The sequence below is a fragment of the Symphalangus syndactylus genome, chromosome X (assembly GCF_028878055.3).
Source record: "Symphalangus syndactylus isolate Jambi chromosome X, NHGRI_mSymSyn1-v2.1_pri, whole genome shotgun sequence".
NCBI lineage: Eukaryota > Metazoa > Chordata > Mammalia > Primates > Hylobatidae > Symphalangus > Symphalangus syndactylus.
In genome coordinates this window covers 133292703-133314318 of record NC_072447.2, presented here as the reverse complement: position 1 = coordinate 133314318, position 21616 = coordinate 133292703, and the positions used below count along the sequence as shown (strand labels likewise).

Here is a 21616-nt window from a genome sequence, read left to right as displayed (position 1 = left end):
CAAGCTCCACCTCCTGGGTTCACACCATTCTCCTGCCTCAGCCTCCTGAGTAGCTGGGACTACAGGCGCCCACCACCATGCCCAGCTAATTTTTTGTGTTTTTAGTAGAGACGGGGTTTTACTGTGTTAGCCAGGATGGTCTCAGTCTCCTGACCTCGTGATCCACCCACCTCGGCCTCCCAAAGTGCTGGGATTACAGGCGTGAGCCACTGTGCCTGGCCAAAACAAATATTTATTAAAGTAATGCATATTCCTAATTTAAAAAAAATACAGTAAACATGTCAGTAATAGATATGAAATGTTTCCTTCTCATCCCCAGAGATAACTACTGTTGTAGGTTTAGTATACATAATCACAAACTTTTTTCTATGCATAGACAAAAAATAATTTCTAAATAAGATCATACTATATATGCTATTATGTGCCTTGTAAAAATTTTTGCTCAGAAGTATATCTTGAAATTAACAATGGCAGTACTCAGTTTAAAAGAATAGGGAAGACCTATTTATTTGTTCCCATAATATCACGATGGTATCAACATAATGTAAATTATTTTTTTAATTATCAGTATATATGAGTCTCCCTTGTTTCTTTAAATCTGGCATTGCATGGCTTTACCTAGTTTCTTACCCCGTAGATAATCATGTACATATCCAATACACTACTGTGTGTAGGAGGAAATACAAAGAAAGAAAATATGTTCTTCACTCTCAAGGAGCTTACTTTGGAGTTGAACATGTATAATTAAGACACACTAAGAAGTAGTAGGCAGTTTGAGATCATATATATTAAATCTTGAATTGCATAGCATAGACTGTCAGTGCAGTAAGAGGTTAAAGAAAAACAAATCTAATGGTTTGCTGAGGAAGTTATAATTGAACTAAGAGTTGGAAAGGGGCAAGGAATCAATCTGGGGGGATATCTGCTTGAAGTTAGATACTTATTAATATGGCATTTTCCTGAATCTCTGTTACCACTTCTATTAGGTAGATATTGTGCTCATGTTAGAGGTGAGAAAATAGGTTCAAGTAATTTCTCCAGAGTCACATAATTAAAAATGGTGCAATGAGGATTTGAACTATTCAATTTGATGTCAAGTGCGTGCTCTTTCCACTATACTCAAATCATGTGACAGTGTAAGGTAAGGAGAAAGGATATTCCAAGTGGAAGAAGCAGTACGAATGAGGACTTCAAGGGACACAATGATTGCGGTATTTTCAAGTATTCAGAATATACAAATACTGAAAAATGAATTAATACTTTTAATTGTCAGACTTACAGCATTCTATGTAATGTTTTTTGAGGTATTTGGAAAAAAGGGTCAGTTCATAATATTGGTTACATTTGGGAGAATGTGAAGATTTTTTGTTTTGGGGGTTTCTTTGGTAGGCAGGCTACTGAACATCAAACAATGTTATGCCAAGCCATGATATCTGGCGTGTCTGTATAGAAGAGGAAATCAAAATGTTTTAAAAGAATGGAACCAATTTGTTAAGAGGTTTTGTTTGTGTCCTATCCTCAAATCATTGTTTTCAAGTTTTACATGTTAAGGCCGTGCTAAAGGATGGTCTTAATTTTGAGTCAAAAGTAGAAATGGCATTATTTTAATATAGTAAAATTACTGTTAGGAATGACTGCATTTGAAAAACAAAGATATCATTGTCTAAGCCAGAACCCTGAAGAAGTTTTATTTTGTTTTTATTTATTCTTATAGTTGTCCCCCACAATCTACATGTCACTCCACCACTTACATACATTCCCATTTTTATTATTTATTTTTTATTTTTTATTTTTTTGAGACAGAGTCTAGCACTGTGGCCCAGACTGGAGAGCAGTGGTGCCATCTCTGCTCACTGCAACCTCTGCCACTCAGGATCAAGTGATTCTCCTGCCTCAGCCTCCCAAGTAGCTGGGATTGCAGGCGTGCCTCACCACTCCCGGCTAATTTTTGTAATTTTTGTAATTTTAGTAGAGACGAGGTTTCACCATGTTGGCCAGGCTGGTCTCAAACTCCTGGCCTCATCTCAGTCTACCAAAGTGCTGGGATTAAAGGCGTGAGCCACCGTGCCCAGACCCCATTGCTGTTACGTTAGTTTACATCTCCTTCACTACTTTTTAACCTAAACAATACACATATCTTTTTTTAAAGTCAAACAACTTGAAAAGACTTTAAGTTACTTAAGCACAGTCTCTTGAAGGGAGGGAGTGAAGGAGAGCTCTTGGAGGGAGTGAAGGAGAGAGAGAGAGAGAGAGGTAGAGATAGGTGTGTATGTGTGAGCACATGCAGGTACCTATATACTCCCTGTTTTTTCAAGCTAAAAAACTGAAAGCATGTACTTTCAGTTGTATAGCTGTTTTTCTAATAATTACTTCCACGTTTCTCAATTTTTAAAACTCGTATGTACATACAGTTGTCTCTTGAATCATCAAGTTTTGCCATTACCTAGTGATTTTCTATCAAGGAAGATGAAGATTTTAGTTTTCTTTTTTTTTTTTTTTTATATTCAAAGAAAATATTTAATCCACAGTAACAACATAATAATTGGTTTTTAAAAAAATCTGGTAATAAACCTTAGAGAAATTTGAAGAAACTATATAAAGAAACAAAAAACTAAATTGAGTGTCATAAAACGAAACTTGAATGAATGGTTTGGGAAAAAGCAACATTATACAAAGTGAATTCCCTACATATCAATCTGTGAAGAAAACATTTCTCCCAAATTTCCAACAGGATTTTAAATCTGACAAAAATTTCATCAGGAAAAATAAATGCTCAAAAATAAACAGGAAAATTTTGAAAAAGAAAGTTTGGAAAGAGAAGATTTTTCCTGATTTTGTATACAAGAATAATAACAACTGAGAGAAAATATTTGCAACATTTTTTTCTTTTTTTTTTTTTTTATTAATTTTTGCGTACAAAAACAATAAACATTTTCTAAAAATACAAACAAAAAGATGCGTATCAAACATATTAGGAAGGTTGCACATGGGAAGTCGGGGAATAGAAATGGGGGGTGGGAGTTAAATGAGAGAGGGACTTTATATGGATCAGTGATAATAACTCAATCCTCTATTTGACAAAGAAGAGGGAGAAGGAAGAGGAAGAAAAAGAAAGTGGGATAAAGGATCAGAAAGGGAAGAAAATAGAAAAAATTAGAGTATGACTCCAGGGTAGACCTGTTTTGTTGTCACTGAGTTGGTTGGTTGGTTTGTCTGTTGTATTCTTCATGTTTCGCCCAAGTTGGCCAGACTGGTCTCGAACTCCTAGCCCGAAGTGATCAACCCGCCTCGCCCCCCAGAGTGCCGGGACCACAGGCGTGAGCCACCACGTCCAGCCCCCACATTGCTTCTGGCCTCCGTGGTAGACCTCCCATACGGAGCGGCCAGGTAGAGGAGCTCCTCACTTCTACCCAGACACAGGGCGGCCGGGCAGAGGAGCTCCTCACTTCCCAGACGGAGCGGCCAGGCAGAGACGCTCCTCACTTCTTCCCAGACGATAGGTGGCCGGGCAGAGGCGCTCCTCACTTCCCAGACGATGGGTGGCCAGGCAGAGGCGCTCCTCACCTCCCAGACGATGGGTGGCCGGGCAGAGGTGCTCCTCACCTCCCAGACGATGGGTGGCCGGGCAGAGGCGCTCCTCACCTCCCAGACGATGGGTGGCCGGGCAGAGGCGCTCCTCACCTCCCAGACGATGGGTGGCCGGGCAGAGGCGCTCCTCACCTCCCAGACGATGGGTGGCCGGGCAGAGGCGCTCCTCACCTCCCAGACGATGGGTGGCCGGGCAGAGGCGCTCCTCACCTCCCAGACGATGGGTGGCCGGGCAGAGGCGCTCCTCACTTCTTCCCGGACGGGGCGGCCGGGCAGAGGCGCTCCTCACTTCTTCCCGGACGGGGCGGCCGGGCAGAGGCGCTCCTCACTTCTTCCCGGACGGGGCGGCCGGGCAGAGGCGCTCCTCACTTCTTCCCGGACGGGGCGGCCGGGCAGAGGCGCTCCTCACTTCTTCCCGGACGGGGCGGCCGGGCAGAGGCGCTCCTCACTTCTTCCCGGACGGGGCGGCCGGGCAGAGGCGCTCCTCACTTCTTCCCGGACGGGGCGGCCGGGCAGAGGCTCTCCTCACTTCTTCCCGGACGGGGCGGCCGGGCAGAGGCGCTCCTCACTTCTTCCCGGACGGGGCGGCCGGGCAGAGGCGCTCCTCACTTCTTCCCGGACGGGGCGGCCGGGCAGAGGCGCTCCTCACTTCTTCTCGGACGGGGCGACCGGGCAGAGGCGCTCCTCACTTCCCAGACGGGGCGGCCGGGCAGAGGCGCTCCTCACTTCTTCCCAGACGGGGCGGCCGGGCAGAGGCGCTCCTCACTTCCCAGACGGGGCGGCCGGGCAGAGGCGCTCCTCACTTCCCAGACGATGGGTGGCCGGGCAGAGGCGCTCCTCACTTCCCAGACGGGGCGGCCGGGCAGAGGCGCTCCTCACTTCCCAGACGGTGGGTGGCCGGGCAGAGGCGCTCCTCACTTCCCAGACGGTGGGTGGCCGGGCAGAGGCGCTCCTCACTTCCCAGACGGTGGGTGGCCGGGCAGAGGCGCTCCTCACTTCCCAGACGGTGGGTGGCCGGGCAGAGGCGCTCCTCACTTCCCAGACGGTGGGTGGCCGGGCAGAGGCGCTCCTCACTTCCCAGACGGTGGGTGGCCGGGCAGAGGCGCTCCCCACCTCCCAGATGGGGCGGCGGCCGGGCAGGGGCTGCAATCCCAGCACCCTGGTAGGCCAAGGCAGGCGGCTGGGGGGCGGAGGCTGCCGCGAGGCCAGACCACGCCACCGCACTCCAGCCTGGGCAACACCGAGCACTGGGTGAGCGAGACTCCGTCTGTAGTTCCAGTAGCTCGGGAGGCTGAGGCGGGCAGAGCACTCGGCGTGAGGAGCTGGCGACCAGCGTGGCCAAGATGGCGAACGCGTGCCTGCAGTGAAAGAAGAAAAGGCAGGCAGCGGTGGCGCGCGCCGGCAGACCCAGGCAGTCCGCGGAGCGGGCAGGAGGAAGCCGAGTAGATTGCAGCCTGGGCCCGAGAGGGAAAAGAAGAAAGAAAGAAAGAGAGAGAGAGAGAGAGAGGGAGGGAGGGAGGAAGGCAGGCAGGCAAGATTTTAGTTTTCTTAAAACTTTTTCTTTTAAGCATCTCTCAATATAGTTATATCTGAATTTTTCAGTAAATCATATTCCATGATTTTATGATGACCATAATACTGTTCACAGGTGAGTGAACATACATATTACATAATAATACATATTAATGTATCATGGGTACATTTCCTTTTCTCTTTTTCTATATATTGTTCAATTAAAATTTTCATTTTATAAGTTAGCAAAGTTTATTAAAACCTATAGCCACTCACACACTTCCAGAGCCTTTTTTTTTTTTTTTTTTTTTTTGAGACAGAGTCTTGCTCTCGCCCAGGCTGCGGTGCAGTGGCGCGATCTTGGCTCACTGCAAACCCCGCCTCCCAGGTTCACACCATTCTCCTGCCTCAGCCTCCCGAGTAGCTGGGACTACAGGCACCTGCTACCATGCCTGGCTAATTTTTTTGTGTTCTTAGTAGAGACGGGGTTTCGCCATATTAGCCAGGATGGTCTTGATCTCCTGACCTCGTGATCCACCCTCCTCGGCCTCCCAAAGTGCTGGGATTACAGGTGTGAGCCACCGCGCCCGGCCCTCTTTCTTTTTTTTTTTTTATTTTCTGAGACAGTCTCACGCTGTTAACCTGGCTGGAGTGCAGTGGCACGATCTCAACTCACTGCACCTCTACCTCCCGGGTTCCAGCAATTCTCCTGCCTCAGCCTCCCGCCTAGCTGGGATTAAAGGCGTGCACCACCATGCACTGCAAATTTTTGTATTTTTGTTTTCAGTAGAGACAGGATTTTGCCATATGGACCACACTGGTCTCACACTCCTGACCTCAAGTGATAAGCCCACCTCAGCCTCACAAAGTGCTGGGATTAAGGTTGTGAGCTGCCACGCCCCCCCACTTCCTTGTCCCCTTTTTTTCTTGAGATGAAGTCTCCCAGACTGGAGTGCAGTGGCGCAGTCTTGGCTCACTGCACCTCCCACTCCCGGGTTCCAGCGATTCTCATGCCTCCGCCTCCTGTGTAGCTGGGAATACAGGCGTGCATCACCACCGCGCCCGGCCCCGTGGCCTCTTAATTCACTTTTCCTATACTGAAACTTGTCAGGTAATCTAACAATTTAATGTTCAATATTTTAATAATATTTAGGGGGATTGGCACCTTCCTGGGAGTGGTATTCTCCTGCACTACTCTGGCTTGTTGCTCTGTAGGCCTACTGCACAGCTCTTGTCCTGGGACTTTCTTTTGTTTTTGTATTGTGCTGAATGTCAGATTTTCTGCATCCTGTGTCATTCTCCTTCTTAAGTCTTGTTTTGGTGGATTCCTACTAAGAAAGGGGGAATGAGAGGGAAATGTTGTATAATATTGCTGGTCTTTATTCTTATTCTAATTTTTTTTGGAGATACGCCCTTACTCTGTTGCCTAGATGGGAGTGCAGTGGCACCTTCATGGCTCACTGCAGCCCCCACCTCCTGGGGCTCAGGTGATTCTCCCACCTCAGCTTTCTGAGTAACTGGGACTAGAGTGCGCACCACCATGCCTAAGCTGTTCTTTATTCTTGTTTGTTTGTTTAAATGAGACTCTCCATCACCCAGGCTAGATTGCAGTGGCAGGGCCCGATCTCGGCTCACTGCAACCACCGGCTCCCGGGTTGAGGCGATTCTTGTGCCTCTGCCTCCCAAGCAGCTAGAATTACAGGTGCGCACCACCATGCCCAGCTAATCTTTGTATTTTTAGTAGGGACAGGGTCTCACCATGTTGTCCAGGCTGGTCTCAAACTCCTGGCCTCAAGTGATCCACCTGCCTTGGCCTCCCAAAGTGCTGGGATTACGGGCCTGGGCCACCGCACTCAGCCACCTGGCAATTTCCAATATTCTGAAATTTCATATGTCCTGCTAGTGTAGTTTTTATTCTTGATCATTGTGCTGGCTGCTGGTGGGCCCTTTCATTCTGTAGATTTATATCCATGAGAACTAGGAATTTTTCTTGTATTTTCCTTTGATTACTTCTCCTCTCCTTTTTCTCTTTTTTTTCCTGGAGCTTTTGTTAGGTGCATTTTATACCTTTGAAATTGATTTGTCTACCAATCTTGTTTTCTGTGTTTAATATATGTGTTTTTTGTCTTTTGGTTTCACATTTACTCAACTTTGACATTGACTTTTTTTTTTTTTACTGAATTTTGGCTGTCTTTATATAATATCGTCTTATCTGTCTAAAGATGTTTATTATATCCTATTATTGTCTCTTGCTCTCTGTATTATCTGTGTCTTTTTTTAACTTTTATTTTAAGTTCAGGGATACATGTGCACATTTGTTATGGGTACACTCATGTCTTGGGGGTTTGTTGTATAGGTTATTCATCACTCAGATATTAAGCCTAATATGCATGAGTTATTTTTCCTGATCCTCTCCCTCCTCCCACCCTCCACCCTCAAGTAGGCCCTCAGCGTCTGTTGTTCCTCTCTATATGTCCATGTGTTCTCATCATTTAGCTCCCACTTATAAGTGAGAACATGTGGTATTAGGTTTTCTGTTCCTGCATTAGTTTGCTAAGGATACTGGTCTCCAGCTCCATCCATGTTCCTGCAAAGGACATGACCTTGCTCTTTTTTATGGCTGCAAAGTTCTCCATGGTGTATATGTACCACATTTTCTTCATCCAGTCTACCATTGATGGGCATTTGGGTCGATTCCATGTCTTTGCTCCTGTGAATAGTGCTGCAGTGAACATATGTATACATGTGTCTTTATGATAGAACAGTTTACATTCCTTTGGGTATATACCTAGCAATAGAATTGCTGGGTCTAATGATAGGTCTGTTTTTAGCTCTTTGAGGAATGACCACACTGTCTTCCACAGTGGTTGAACTAATTTACACTCCCACCAACAGTGTATAAGTGTTCCTTTTTCTCTGCAACCTCCCCAGCATCTGTTATTTTTTTAACTTTTGAATAGCCATTCTGACAGTGAGAGATTATATCTCAGTGTGGTTTTGATTTGCACTTCTCTAATGATCAGTGATGTTGTGCTTTTTATCATATGCTTGTTGGCTGCATGTGTGTCTTCTTCTGATAAGCATCTGTTCACATCCACTGCCAACTTTTCAATGGGGTTGTTTGCTTTTTTCTTGTAAATTTGTTTGAGTTCCTTATATATGCTGGATATTAGCCCTTTGTCAGATGCATGATTTGCAAACTTTTTCTCCTGTCTGTAGGTTGTCTGTTTACTCTGTCTCTAGTTTCTTTTGCTCTGTCTATAGTTTCATTTAATTAGAGCCCATTTGTCAATTTTGGCTTTTGTTATAATTGCCTTTGACGTCTTTGTCATGAAGTCTTTGGCCATTCCTATGTCCAGAATGGTATTGCCTAGGTTGTCTTCCAGGGTTTTTATAGTTTTGGGCTTTACATTGAGGTCTTTGATCCATCTTGAGTTGATTTTTGTGTATGGTGTAAGGAACGGGTCCAGTTTCAGTCTCTTGCATATGGCTAGCCAGTTATCCTGGCACCATTTATTGAATAGGGAGTCCTTTCCCCATTGTGTTTTTTTGTCAGCTTTGTCGAATGTCAGATGGTTGTAGGTGTGTGGCCTTATTTCTGGGCTCTCTATTCTGTTCCATTGGTTTATATATGTGTTTTCGTACCAGGACCATGTTGTTTTGGTTATTGTAGCCCTGTACCGTTTGAAGGCAGGTAGCATGATGCCTTCATCTTTGTTCTTTGTGCTTAGGTTTGCCTTGGCTATCCAGGCCTTTTTTGGTTCCATATGAATTTGAAAATAGCTTTTTCTTGTTCTGTGAAGAATGTCATTGGTAGTTTGATAGGCATATCATTGAATTTATAAATTGCTTTGGGCAGTATGCCATTTAACGATATTGATTCTTCCAGTTCATGAGCATAGAATGTTTTTCCATGTGTTTGTGTCATCTCTGATTTCTTTCAGCAGTGTTTTGTAATTTACATTGAAGAGATCTTTAACTTCCCTGGTTAGCTCTATTCCTAGGTATTTTATTCTTTTTGTAGCTGTTGTGAATGGGATTGTGTTCCTGATTTGGCACTTGGCTTGACTGTTGTTGGTGTATAGGAATGCCAGTGATTTTTGTACGTTGATTTTGTATCCTGAGACTTTGCTGAAGTTGTTTATCAGCTTAAGGCACTTTTGGGCTCAGACTGTGGGGTTTTCTAGATATTGGCTCATGCTGTCTGCAAACAGGGATAGTTTGACTCCCTCTCTTCCTATTTGGATGTCGTCTATTTCTCTTGCCTGATTGCTCTAGTCAGGACTTCCAATACTGTGTTGAATAGGAATGGTGAGAGAGAGCATCCTTGTCTTGTGCTGGTTTTCCAGGGGAATGCTTCCAGCTTGTGCCCATTCCGTATGATGTTGCCTGTGGGTTTGTCATAGATGGCCCTTATTATTTTAAGGTATGTTCCTTCAATACTTAGTTTATTGAGAATTTTTTTTTTTTTGAGACAGAGTCTCACTCTGTCGCCAGGCTGGAGTGCAGTGGCAGGATCTTGGCTCACTGTAACCTCCGCCTCCTGGGTTCAAGCCATTCTCCTGCCTCAGCCTCCCAAGTAGCTGGGACTGCAGGCGCACGCCACCACACCCTGTTAATTTTTGTATTTTTAGTAGAGGCGGGGTTTCACCATATTGGCCAGGATGGTCTTGATCTCTTGACCTCGTGATCTGCCTGCCTCGGCCTCCAAAAATGCTGGGATTACAGGCCTGAGCCGCCACGTCTGACCATTTATTGAGTACTTTTAACACGAAAGGGTGTTGAATTTTATTGATAGGCTTTACTGCGTCTATTGAGATAATCAGATAGTTTTCGTCCTTAGTTCTGTTTATGTGATGAATCACATTTATTGATTTCCATGTGTTGAATGAACCCTGCATCCCAGGGATAACGCCTGCAGGATAGTGGTAGATAAGCTTTTTGATGTGCTGCTGTATTCGGTTTGCCAATATTTTGTTGAGGATTTTTGCATCCATGTTCATCAAAGATGTTGGCATGAAAGCTTTTTGGTTTTTTGATTATTGGTTTTTTCGTTTTTTTGTTTTTCATTTTTTTCTGAGATAGCATCTCATTCTTCCACCCAGGCTGTAGTACAGTGGCATGATCTCAGCTCACTGCAACCTCCACCTCTTGGGTTCAAGCGATTCCCGTGCCCCAGCCTCCCAAATAGTTGGGCTTACAGGTGTGCGCCATCATGCCTGGCTAATTTTTGTGTTTTTAGTAGAGACAGGGTTTCGCCATGTTGGCCAGGCTGGTCTTGAACTCCTGGCACCAAGTGATCCACCCACCCTGGCCTCCCAGAGTGCTGGGATTAAGGTCATGAGACCCTGCGCCTGGCTCCTTCTGTCACCCCTGTTTTTGTTTTTGTTTTTGTTTTTTCAGATGAAGTCTAGCGCTGCCTCCCAGGCTGGAGGGCAGTGTTTCGATCTCGGCTCACTGCACTCCCCCTTCCCGGGTTCCAGAGATTCTCATTCTTTAGCCTCCTGGGTAGCTGGGACTACAGGCATGCACCACCACCGCACCCAGCCCCATGGCCTCTTAATTCACTTTTCTTACACTGTGAAACTTGTCAGGTTACCTAACAATTTAATGCTTAATATTTTGGAAGATTGGCCGGTCTCCTGAAAGTGGTATTCTCCTGCGCTACTCTGGCTGTTTGCTCTGTAGGCCTACTGCACAGCTGTTGTCCTGGGATTTTCTTTTGTTTTTGTATTGTGCCGAATGTCAGATTTTCTGCATCCTGCATTTGTCCTCCTTCTTAAGTCTCGTTTTGGTGGATTCTTCCTGAGAAAGGGTGAATCAGAGGGAAATGTTGTATAATATTGCTGGTCTTTATTCTTTCTTTCTTTTTTTCTTTTTTTTTTTTTGAGACAGGTCCTTACTCTGTTTGCCTAGACTGGAGTACAGTGGTGCCATCATGGCTCACTGCATCCCCAATCTCCTGGGGCTCAGGTGATTCTCCCACCTCAGCCTTCTGAGTAGCTGGGACAGAAGTACTTGCCGTCATGCCTGGCTAAGCTGTTCTTTATTTTTTATTTATTTATTTATTTATTTATTTTGAGACTCAGTCTTACTCTGTCGCACAGGCTGGAGTACAGTGGTGCGATCTCACCTCATTGCAACCTCTGCCTCTCGGGTTCAAGTGAATCTTCTGCCTCTGACTCCCAAGTAGCTGGGATTACAGGTGTTCACCATCACCCTGGCTAATTTTGTATTTTAGTAGAGATAGGGGTTTCACCATGTTATCCAGGCCTGTCTCGAACTCCTGGCCTCAAGTTAACCGCCCACCTCTGCCTTCCAAAATGTTGGAATTACTGGTGTGAGCCACTGCATCCAGCCAAGTTTTATTTTTTTGTTGTATCTCTTCCAGGTTTTGTTATCAGGACAATGCTGGCCTCATAGAATGAGTTAGGAAGGACTTTCAGTAGGAATAGTACCAACTCTGCTTTGTACATCTTGTAGAATTCAAGTGTGAATCCATCTGGTCCTCACCTTTTTTTGATTGGTAGGCTCTTTTTACTGGTTCAATTTCAGAGCTCGTTATTATTCTATTCAGGGTTTCAGTTTATTTCTGGTTCAGTCTGGGGAGAGTGAATGTGTCCCAAAATTTACTCATTTTTTCTGGATTTTCTAGTTGGTGTGCATAGAGGTGTTCATAATATTGTCTGATGTTTATTTGTATTTTTCTGGGTTCAGTTGTAGTATCTCCTTTGTTGTTTCTTATTGTGTTTATTTGGATCTTCTCTCTTCTGTATTAGTCTAGCTAGTGGCCTATTTTATTAACTTTTTTCAAAAAAACAGCTCCCAGGCTGTGCTCGAATACAGATGCTCCTGCAACAAACCCTCTGGGCTCTACACCAGCTCGCGTGCTGCCTCTACCACTTCTCTAAGCAGCTCTCCCTGCCAGCTAAAGTGTCCGTGGTGATCAAAGGGTCTTCTCCTGCCGGGATTCCCAGAGGTCCATGGCAAGAGTGAGTTGCTCTTTGCCAGTTCAACTCACTCATTCCCCTGGAGTCATTGGGGGCCAGGAACCAATCCCGGTGCACAGTAGCCCCATACAGGCTTCCCAGTTTCCTCCCGCTTCATTCCAGCTTCTGATTCACTGATCTTTTGAATGGTTTTTCTTGTCTCAGTCTCCTTCAGTTCAGCTCTGATTCTGGACATTTCTTGTCTTCTCTCTTAGCTTTGGGATTGGTTTGCTCTTGGTTCTCTAGTTCTTTTTGTTGTCATGGTAGGATGTTAAATCGAGATCTGTCTTTTTGATGTGGGTGTTTAGTGGTCTTTTTACATAATCCCATATTTCTCAGAAGTCTTGTTTGTTCCTTTTCATTCTTTTTTCTCTATTTTTTTGGCTATCTTAGAAAGCCAGTCTTCAAGCTCTGAGATTCTTTCCTCCGCTTGTTCTATTCTGCTATTAATACTTGTGATTGCATTTTGAAATTCTTACATGTTTTTCAGCTCTATCAGGTCAGTTACGTTCTTTTCTATGCTGGCTATTTTGTCTGTCAGCTCCTGTATTGTTTTACTATGATTCTTAGCTTCCTTGGATTAGGTTTCAGTGTACTCCTGCATCTCGGTGACCTTTATTCCTGTTCATATTCTGAATTATTTTTTCTGTCCTTTCAGCCATCTCAGCCCCCTTCAGAACCCTTGTGGGAGAGCTAGTGAAGTTGTTTGGAGGAAAGAAGGCACTCTGGCTTTTTGAGTTGTCAGAGTTCTTTTGCTGGTTCTTTCTCTTCTTTGTGGGCTGACGTTCCTTCAGTCTTTGAAGTCACTGTCCTTTGGATTTTTTTTTTCTTCTATCCTACCTGATTACCTTAAGGGTTTGATTGTGGTATAAGGTAGATTCAGTCAACTGGCTTCATTTCTAGAAAATTTTAGGGGGCCAAGGCTCAGCTTACAACTCCTGGAGTGCATGCTCTTAATTTTGCAGGACTGATAATGGGCCTCTGCATTTTTCTCTGGCTTCTCAAGGTTAGGAACCCACTGTGCTAGGGGGACTGAGGTGCTCGTGGACCTCTTGTCAGCACGCCAATGAGTGGTGCCAGCCAAACTGTTTTGTAGGGCAGTGACAGCAGGGCCCATTCTTGTTCACACATGCCAATGGCAGCAGCAGCACAGCAGAGTGCACACTCATCAGCTGCTGCAGGGTGCTAGCGGCTTCTACGTGGGCTTTTGCAGAAGCGGCAGAGGCAGCATGGCTCAGGGGTGCAGGGGCCCCAGCTGGCAACTGTGTGTATGGTCATGCTGGTGGTGGCATTAGCATGGGGATGGGGCACTGGCCGTTGCAGGACTGTATGCACTCTTTGTATATGTTGATACAGGCAGAGATGGCCGCTCAGGGTAGGGGAGGGTCCACTGTTCTCTGTGCGTAGTTACATTCTAGTGGCAGTGGTGGCTCAGGGGCAGGGTGCTGGTGGGCACAGGGTTTGCGGGCTCTGTGCTCACCAAGGCTCCGACTACAATGGTAGTATGGCAGAGGAGGGTGGGCGGAGTGCACTCCCACTGGCAGCAGGCAGGGCAGGGTGCACATACACGTGTGCTTACGGGGCAGGGAAGGCAAGATCCACCTGCGCACATACGCACTGACTGGCAAAGTGATGTGGAGGGTGGCCATGGACCCAGGGTAAGCTGAAGTGGGGAGAATGAGCAGGTGGGCCGGTGCATGGCCACAGGGGCAACCCTGCTGGAGCTCTCCGCTGGTCAAGCCCGGTCGGCCAGCTCAGGAGCTATGATGCGGGCCATCAGGGCACTCTAGGCTGTACTGCAAGAGGGAATGGGCAGGCTGGGGCTCCAGGAGAGGACAGCAGACCAAAGAGTGCTCAGGTCAGGTGGGCAAGACCACCCTGCAGAGTTCAGGTCTGACAGTTCCCCTAGTGCTACAGTCTCCTATGGAAACAAGCAGAGCCTAGGGGGATGGGCATCCCAGGCTGTGCTCGAATACAGATGCTCCTGCAACAAACCCTCTGGGCTCTACACCGGCTCACGTGCTGCCTCTACCACTTCTCTAAGCAGCTCTCCCTGCCAGCTAAAGTGTCCGTGGTGATCAAAGGGTCTTCTCCTGCCGGGATTCCCAGAGGTCCATGGCAAGAGTGAGTTGCTCTTTGCCAGTTCAACTCACTCATTCCCCTGGAGTCACTGGGGGCCAGGAACCAATCCTGGTGCACAGTAGCCCCATACAGGCTTCCCAGTTTCCTCCCGCTTCATTCCAGCTTCTGTGTCTTCCCTCAGCCCACTCAGCGCCTCCCCTTTGAAGATCTGTTAGGAGTGCACCAGTTGTCCCAGTCCCTCAGTGGCAGCTGTTCCACCTGGCTGTATCTAGTCTGCCATCCTGCCTAGCTGTCGGTTTTCTTTAAAATCCTTTAATCTGTTTTATTGCTTTGGTGTTTCACGTTGAAGATTTTCCTCAATTTTCTGGTACGCATTGGTTGTCCACCCATATTTAAGAGTGAGGCACTAAAATGCTTCCCAGGAGATCTGATTTTGGTCAGAACTTGTAGGCTGGCGATATTCACAGTATATTTTTTACTTAGTTTCTTCAAATGAGAAATGTCTAATCTGTCCTGGAATGGAATTAAGTTTCACTTAATTTCCCTATTTTCAGTCTCGTATCTCATCCCTGCTTTGCCCTGTGCCTGATATACCTGAATCTGGTTCCGTTTTTCTAATATATCTCCTATGTATTTTCTCTTATTCTTAGTTTATCTCTCTTGTTTATACAAGTGGATTTTTTTTTCAGATAATAGCTACAATCTTTTTTGTAGATATAATCATCCTAGTCCTATAACTAAAACTCACCTTGGATTTGATCCTAAAGTGTATTGGCCACTGTAAATGACTACTATCCTTCATTATCTATCTGTCTAGCCAAGTTTAACTGGTTTAGATCTTAGAGATTTAGTTCTGAGCTCATTTCTTTTGCTACCATGTACTGATTACAAGGCGGAGATGGCCGCTCAGGGTAGGGGAGGGTCCACTGTAGACCGTGCCTGTAGTCCCAGCTACCTCAGGAGTCTAGCCTGTAGTCCCAGTGCCTCAGGAGGCTGAGGCACGAGAATCAAGTCAGTAGGCTGGGCATGGTGGCTCACGCCTGTAATCCTAGCACTGTGGGAGGCCGAAGCAGGTGGATCACTTGAGGTCAGGAGTTCGAGACCAGCCTGGTCAACATGGTGAAACCCATCCCTACTAAAAATACAAAAATTAACTGGGCGTAGCAGTGGGCGCCTGTAATCCCAGCTACTTGGAAGGCTGAGGCAGGAGAATCATTTGAACTCGGGAGGCGGAGGTTGCAATGAGCCGAGATCACGCCTGGGCAACGAGCAAAACTCTATCTCAAAAACAAACAAATATCAAGTCAGTAATTGCTATTAGGATTATTAAAGTGCATCTTAAATATCATACTATGTATTGCACAAAAAATATTTTTCTCTTTTGAAAATAAAGTTTGCTTCTCTCCTTTTGAAAATTAGACATTTCAAAAATGGCAGAACTCTTTATGGAATGTGAAGAAGAAGAGCTAGAGCCATGGCAGAAGAAAGTAGAAGAAACTCAGGATGAGGATGACGATGAACTGATCTTTGTTGGAGAGATATCGAGTTCAAAACCAGCCATTTCAAGTAAGCATTTACTTTCAGTGAAGTAACGTTTCATAAGATGGTTGTTTCTAATGGAAAATATATGAGATATCTTATCTGTCCTTGATACTGTTGTTCTTCTGTAAGGAGTTAGAGGTAAGAGGGAGAGTAAAGGTCAATAAGAACTTGTGAGAATCAAAGCGGGAATGTAGTTGGGGACTAGAGTAAGGAGGTGAGAGGTTAAAATATCAGATGTGAGCAAAAGGAAATAACTAAGTTAATTGAGGGTTAAGATGACCTGAACAGCATTGTAAGCCTTCTGAGATTGGAAATCATAATTTTTAATGGAACCAAGTAGCCTATCTGTTTATTTGTTAATTTTTTTTTCTCCCTTAAACTCAGATGTACAGAAAAGGAAGTGTTTGGAATACTTTTCTTAAAATATCCTAATATGCTAAATAAGTTTATGTTAGTGTCTGATGGGGGTTCTAATGTCTAAGCAACTGCCTCATCAAAGTATCATCTTGATATATGACTATAAAATGCATAGGTGCTGCATGATTATAGAATCTCTGGTCTGTCTACCAGCATGTGCTGTAGCCTCTGGCTACACCCATCTTCCGCAACTACTGTTTATATTCATGAAAGAGGGAGGGCCTGGTTTTCCAACACTATACTTGGACAATGCAGGCAGTCAGCACACGTAAATCTTTATGGCTTTCTAGCAAAACATGTCCAGTACCTTTGTGGATTGTTAGATTTCTGTTAGAGTAATTAGACTTGACATTACAATGTTAAAGTGAAGATATTGGTGATGCTTATTAAAATATCTCCTCCCTGTAATCCTAGCAGTTTGGGAGGCCGAAGTGGGTACATCACTTGAGGCCAGGAGTTTGAGACCAGCCTGGCCAACATGGTGAAACCCCCTCTCTACTGTAAAGATAAAAAAATTAGCCAGGCATGGTGGCGCGTGCTTGTAGTCCCAGCTACTCAGGCTGAGGCATGAGAATCGCCTGAACCTGGAGGCAGAGGTTGCAGTGAGCCAAGATCACGTCACTGCACTCCAGCCTAGGCAACAGAGCAAGACTATATCTCAAAAAAAGAAAAAAAAAAAGTCCTCAAATGTGTCTAAAGTGCAAGGGACAACATAACTGAATTTCAGGAGAAAGAGGAAAACAGATCCTTTTTCATTTTATTTACTTTTTTTAGGCCTGGAGAAGTCAAGGAATGTAGCCAGCATACCAGTCTTCTTTCTTACCATGGCAATGAGTAATAGTGTGGTTAAGAGATGAGTTTTAAATTTTCTGAAAGCCTAGTTCTTACTTCTCTTGGCTATAAACTTGGAATAGCGTTTCTACTCAGTTTTATCAGAGGCAGAATAATTTAGCCAATTGAATTCTCAATATCATTTCCTGTGGCAAATTGGGAGGTTCTAAGTGGAGAGCCACTTAAATTATTAAATGAGCTAGATATATTTGGCATATTTATTGTTGATAGTAGAATAGAATATTCTCTTATTATTTCTAGTCACTGTGACAATTTTTATGCTGAAATATTACCATATTTCAAAATTATTACTCAAATCATCTTATTGAAGCATGACAATTAAGATTCAAGTTGGATTTATATTGATTGTAGATGACTTAGCAGTACTCAACCAAAACAATGTGTATTCGTTTTAAGAGATTGTATGAAAAAGGGTATTGGGCCCACTAGAATTTCTTTTCTATATTGATAACTCAGAATTTAAGTGATTTTATTGATGTTTTATTTGTGAGCTATAAAATATTTTAGCATATGGAATCTCATCTAAATGTTTATATAGAACTACAATGAAGGCAGGGGAAGGAGAGGAAAAAACTTGTGATTGGTAGACTATAACAACCAAAAAGTAAAAATAGCTCTTAGTGGGTTGAGTAATACTTATCTTGAATTTCTGAATGAAAACATTATCAAGTTGTTTGAGGAGATTTTTCTTTTAGAAGACTTCTGTAATGTTTACTCATAGAGTACTGCATTTCTGTTATCAGAAAGCAACCCTACTTTGGTGTGACCCTTCACTTAATAGAATTGTTTCATGAGATCTGATTCCTTTCTTTTCTGTTTTTTTTTTTTTTTAAGATGGAGTCTCGCTCTGTCGCCCAGGCTGGAGTGCAGTGGCACAATCTCGGCTCACTGCAAGCTCCGCCTCCCGGGTTCCCGCCATTCTCCTGCCTCAGCCTCCCAAGTAGCTGGGACTACAGGCGCCTGCCACCACGCCCAGCTAATTTTTTTGTATTTTTAGTAGAGACAGGGTTTCACCATGTTAGCCAGGATGGTCTCAATCTCCTGACCTCATGATCCACCCGCCTCGGCCTCCCAAAGTGCTGGGATTACAGGCATAAGCCACTGCCCCTGGCTGGGATCTGGTTATTTTCTACTAGGAGAGAAAAAATGAAAATTTTTGAGGTTTTGTGGGATTTGTTAATGCTTTGTACCTTTTCCTGATAAGCAATTTTAAGCAAATCACTATTCTTCCAGATTTCAATTTGACCTCTCAGTAACCTAGAAGTTACGGAGTTCATATGGGTATGAGGGTGTGCAATCTTAAACTGATCCAGAGGGTTTTGTGAGGCTCAAACTGAGTTTTAGCGTAGTAATAGATTCGAAACCCCTTACATTAATCAGATACTCTGGAACTCCAGGTTTAATTTAGTCTGTAGTCTCTGATAATTTCCTATTCAGAACTGAAGAGTAATGGTACAGAAAGTTAATCCAGTCAGCCCTCCCATCATGAAACTTCCAGATTTTTAGAGGTCTGAATGTGGCACAGGGTTGGGGAAGGGTTTGATTTCAAGTCACGGGAATCTGTATCTGTACACAACCCTGTCACCATTAAAGGAAAGAAATATACTTCAATTATTGGTTATGCAAAGATATATTTTTGGAGGAATTTTTCTATTAGTGTATATTTCATTCACATAACAAATTTTAAAATAAATATAATTTTATAGATATTTTGAACAGAGGCCACTCCAGCTCATCTTCAAAAGGAATAAAGAGTGAGCCACACAGTCCAGGTACAGTATTACTGTAGTATTTCAATTTTAAAGTGAAATATTTTGATATAATTGGTTGTATAGAAATATATTCAATATGTTGTGTAATTTTAAAATACAGGTATTCCTGAAATATTCAGGACTGCAAGTCAACGCTGCAGAGACCCACCATCAAATCCAGTGGCTGCCTCGCCTAGATTTCATCCTGTATCTAAATCTTCACAAAGCTCTCTTACTGTTGAGAATGTGTCTAAACCTGTAAGTGTTTATAAAATTACACAATTAATTCAGGGACACATTGGCTATTATAATACTGAGTTAAAATTGTGATCTGTCAGCCGGGCACAGTGGCTTACGCCTGTAATCTTTGGTACTTTGGGAGGCCAAGGCAGGCAGATCGCTTGAGCCCAGGAGTTCGAGACCAGCCTGGCCAACATGGCAAGACCACATCTCTACAAAAATACAAAAAATAAGCTGGGCATAGTGGTACACCACCTGTAGTCCCAGCTACTCGGGAGGCTGAGATGGGAGGACCGCTTGAGCCCTGGAGGTCAAGGCTGCAGTGAGCCAAGATCATACCACTGCATTCCAGCCTGGGTGAGAGGATGAGATCCTGATTCAAGAAAAAAACAAAAGCCAACACAAACAAACCCAAAAAATTGTGAACTATCATAGCTAGTTACCATTTCAGTAGAAAAATAATCCCCATCTTTATGATATAACTCAACCAAAACCCAAAATAATAACTGCAGGAATTATCCAACATATTAATCAGCTAATATGCTTAAATACGGTATTGAAAACTATACTATCTAAATATGAGTGAAAAAGTATGATCAGGTTGGGCATAGTGGCTTACACCTGTAATCCTAGCACTTTGGGAGGCTGAGGGAGGTGGATTGCTTGAGCTCGGTAGTTTGAGACCAGCCTGAGCAACATGGCGAAACCCTGTCTCTCTTTAATAAAAAAATAAAGGCCGGGCGCAGTGGCTCATGCCTGTAATCCCAGCACTTTGGGAGGCCGAGGTGGGTGGATCACCTGAGGTCAGGAGTTCGAGACCAGTCTGGCAAACATGGTGAAACCCCGTCTCTACTAAAAATACAAAAAAATTAGCCAGGCGTGTTGGCTCATGCCTGTAGTCCCAGCTATTTGGGAGTCTGAGGCAGGAGAATCGCTTAAACCTGGGAGGCGGAGGTTGCAGTGAGCCGAGATCGCACCACTGCACTCTAGCCCAGGCAACAGAGTGAGACTCCATCTCAAAAAGACAAACAACAACAAAATAAAAAATTAAAATGTATCGCAACATGAATAATGCATAATGGCAACATTTTTAAGTTAATAAACTGAAACAGGTGTTCTTAAATTGGAAAGAGTGTTCTGAAGTCATTATTGCTGCTTATTCTGAAAACATACTTTCATAGTTTAGCTTTAAAAACTTTTAGTAAAAGTAATAATGATAATACTTAACATTTACCGGCCTGTTAATATGTACAAGTCTTAAGACGCTAATCTTATTTAATTCTTATGGCATCTTTATGAGGTAGGCACAATTTTTATTTTTTTTGAGACGGTGTCTTGCTCTGTCTCCCAGGCGGGAGTGCAGTCGTGCGATCTCAGCTCTCTACAACATCTGCCTCCCAGGTTCAAGAGATTCTCCTACCTCAGCCTCCCGAGTAGCTGGGATTACAGGCACGCACCACCACACCCAGTTAATTTTTGTATTTTTAGTAGAGACGGGGTTTTGCCATGGTGGCCAGGCTAGTCTCAAACTCCTGACCTCAGGTGATCCACCCCCCACCCCGCTTCCCAAAGTGTGGAATTACAGACGTGAGCCACCACGCCCAGCTGAGATGGGCACTAGTATTATTCCCATTTTATAGTTGAGGAAACTCAGGCTCAGAGAGGGTAAATGATTCACTCAAGGACACACAGCTGGTAAATGATGGATCTGGTATTTCAATCCAGGTTAACCCAGAATTTTAAAAATATGCGTATACACACATCCATTTATACATTTAAGCATATACTTTATTTATTTAGAGACAGGGTCTTGCTCTGTCACCCACTCTGGAATGCAGTAGCATGATCATAGCTCACTGCAGCCTCGAACTCCTGGGCTCAAGTGATCCTTCCACTTCAGCCTCCTAAGTAGCTGGGACCACAGGCATGCACCACCATGTCCAGCTAATTTGGCTTTTAATTTTTTTTAGAGATTGGAGGGGGGGTCTCACTGTGTTGCCCAGGCTGGTCTTGAACTCCTGGCCTCAAGCCAGCCTCCACCTCAGCCTCCCAAAGTGTTGGGATTATAGTCGTGAGCCACTGCACTCAGCCCCATTAAGTATGTGCTTTTTAAATGGAAGCACTGCCTTAGAGCAGTGGTTTACCCTTATGGTTCCCTAAGTCTCTTTCAGGGGTCTGTGAGGTTAAAACTATTGTCGTAGACATTTGTGCTCTTCACTGTGTTGACATTGTAAAACTCTCCAAGTGATTGTAATGTGCAGCCAGAGTTGAGAATGACAGACAAATATTCTGGAATGAATTGAGAATCCTACATAAGGAAATTTTATTTAAAAATTTAAATGTATTTCATTATCTGTATCTCAGTTCTTTCAGGCAGGGAAGGAGAGTATTATATTATCTCTTTTAAAGTGAGTATTATTATTATCTCTTTTAAAGATACAGCTTAAGGACGCAGGCTTTGTAATCAGGCGGACCTTAGTTCTGATTCCAGCTCCTTCATCTGTAACAGGCTGGGTTGTACTGGGAACCTTAACTACAAGAAATTTTAGTTTGCGTATTTATAAAATGTGAGATAATATTAGGTCTTTATTAGTACTGTTATGACAACTATTAATATAATACATGTACTGTGAAAGAGGCAAG

The 21616-nt window shown here is 44.1% G+C and overlaps 1 protein-coding gene across 2 annotated transcripts in view; it reads left to right on the top strand.

Moving 5' to 3' along the window:
• Positions 1-21616, top strand: part of ZNF280C (zinc finger protein 280C) — a 68953-nt gene that overhangs the window by 8824 nt on the left and 38513 nt on the right. For both annotated transcript variants that reach the window (XM_055267830.2, XM_063634739.1), the window contains exons 3-5: positions 15591-15737; positions 18689-18754; positions 18855-18991. In XM_055267830.2, the coding sequence (XP_055123805.1) occupies positions 15591-15737; positions 18689-18754; positions 18855-18991 (350 nt within the window). The remainder of the gene's footprint in view (positions 1-15590; positions 15738-18688; positions 18755-18854; positions 18992-21616) is intronic.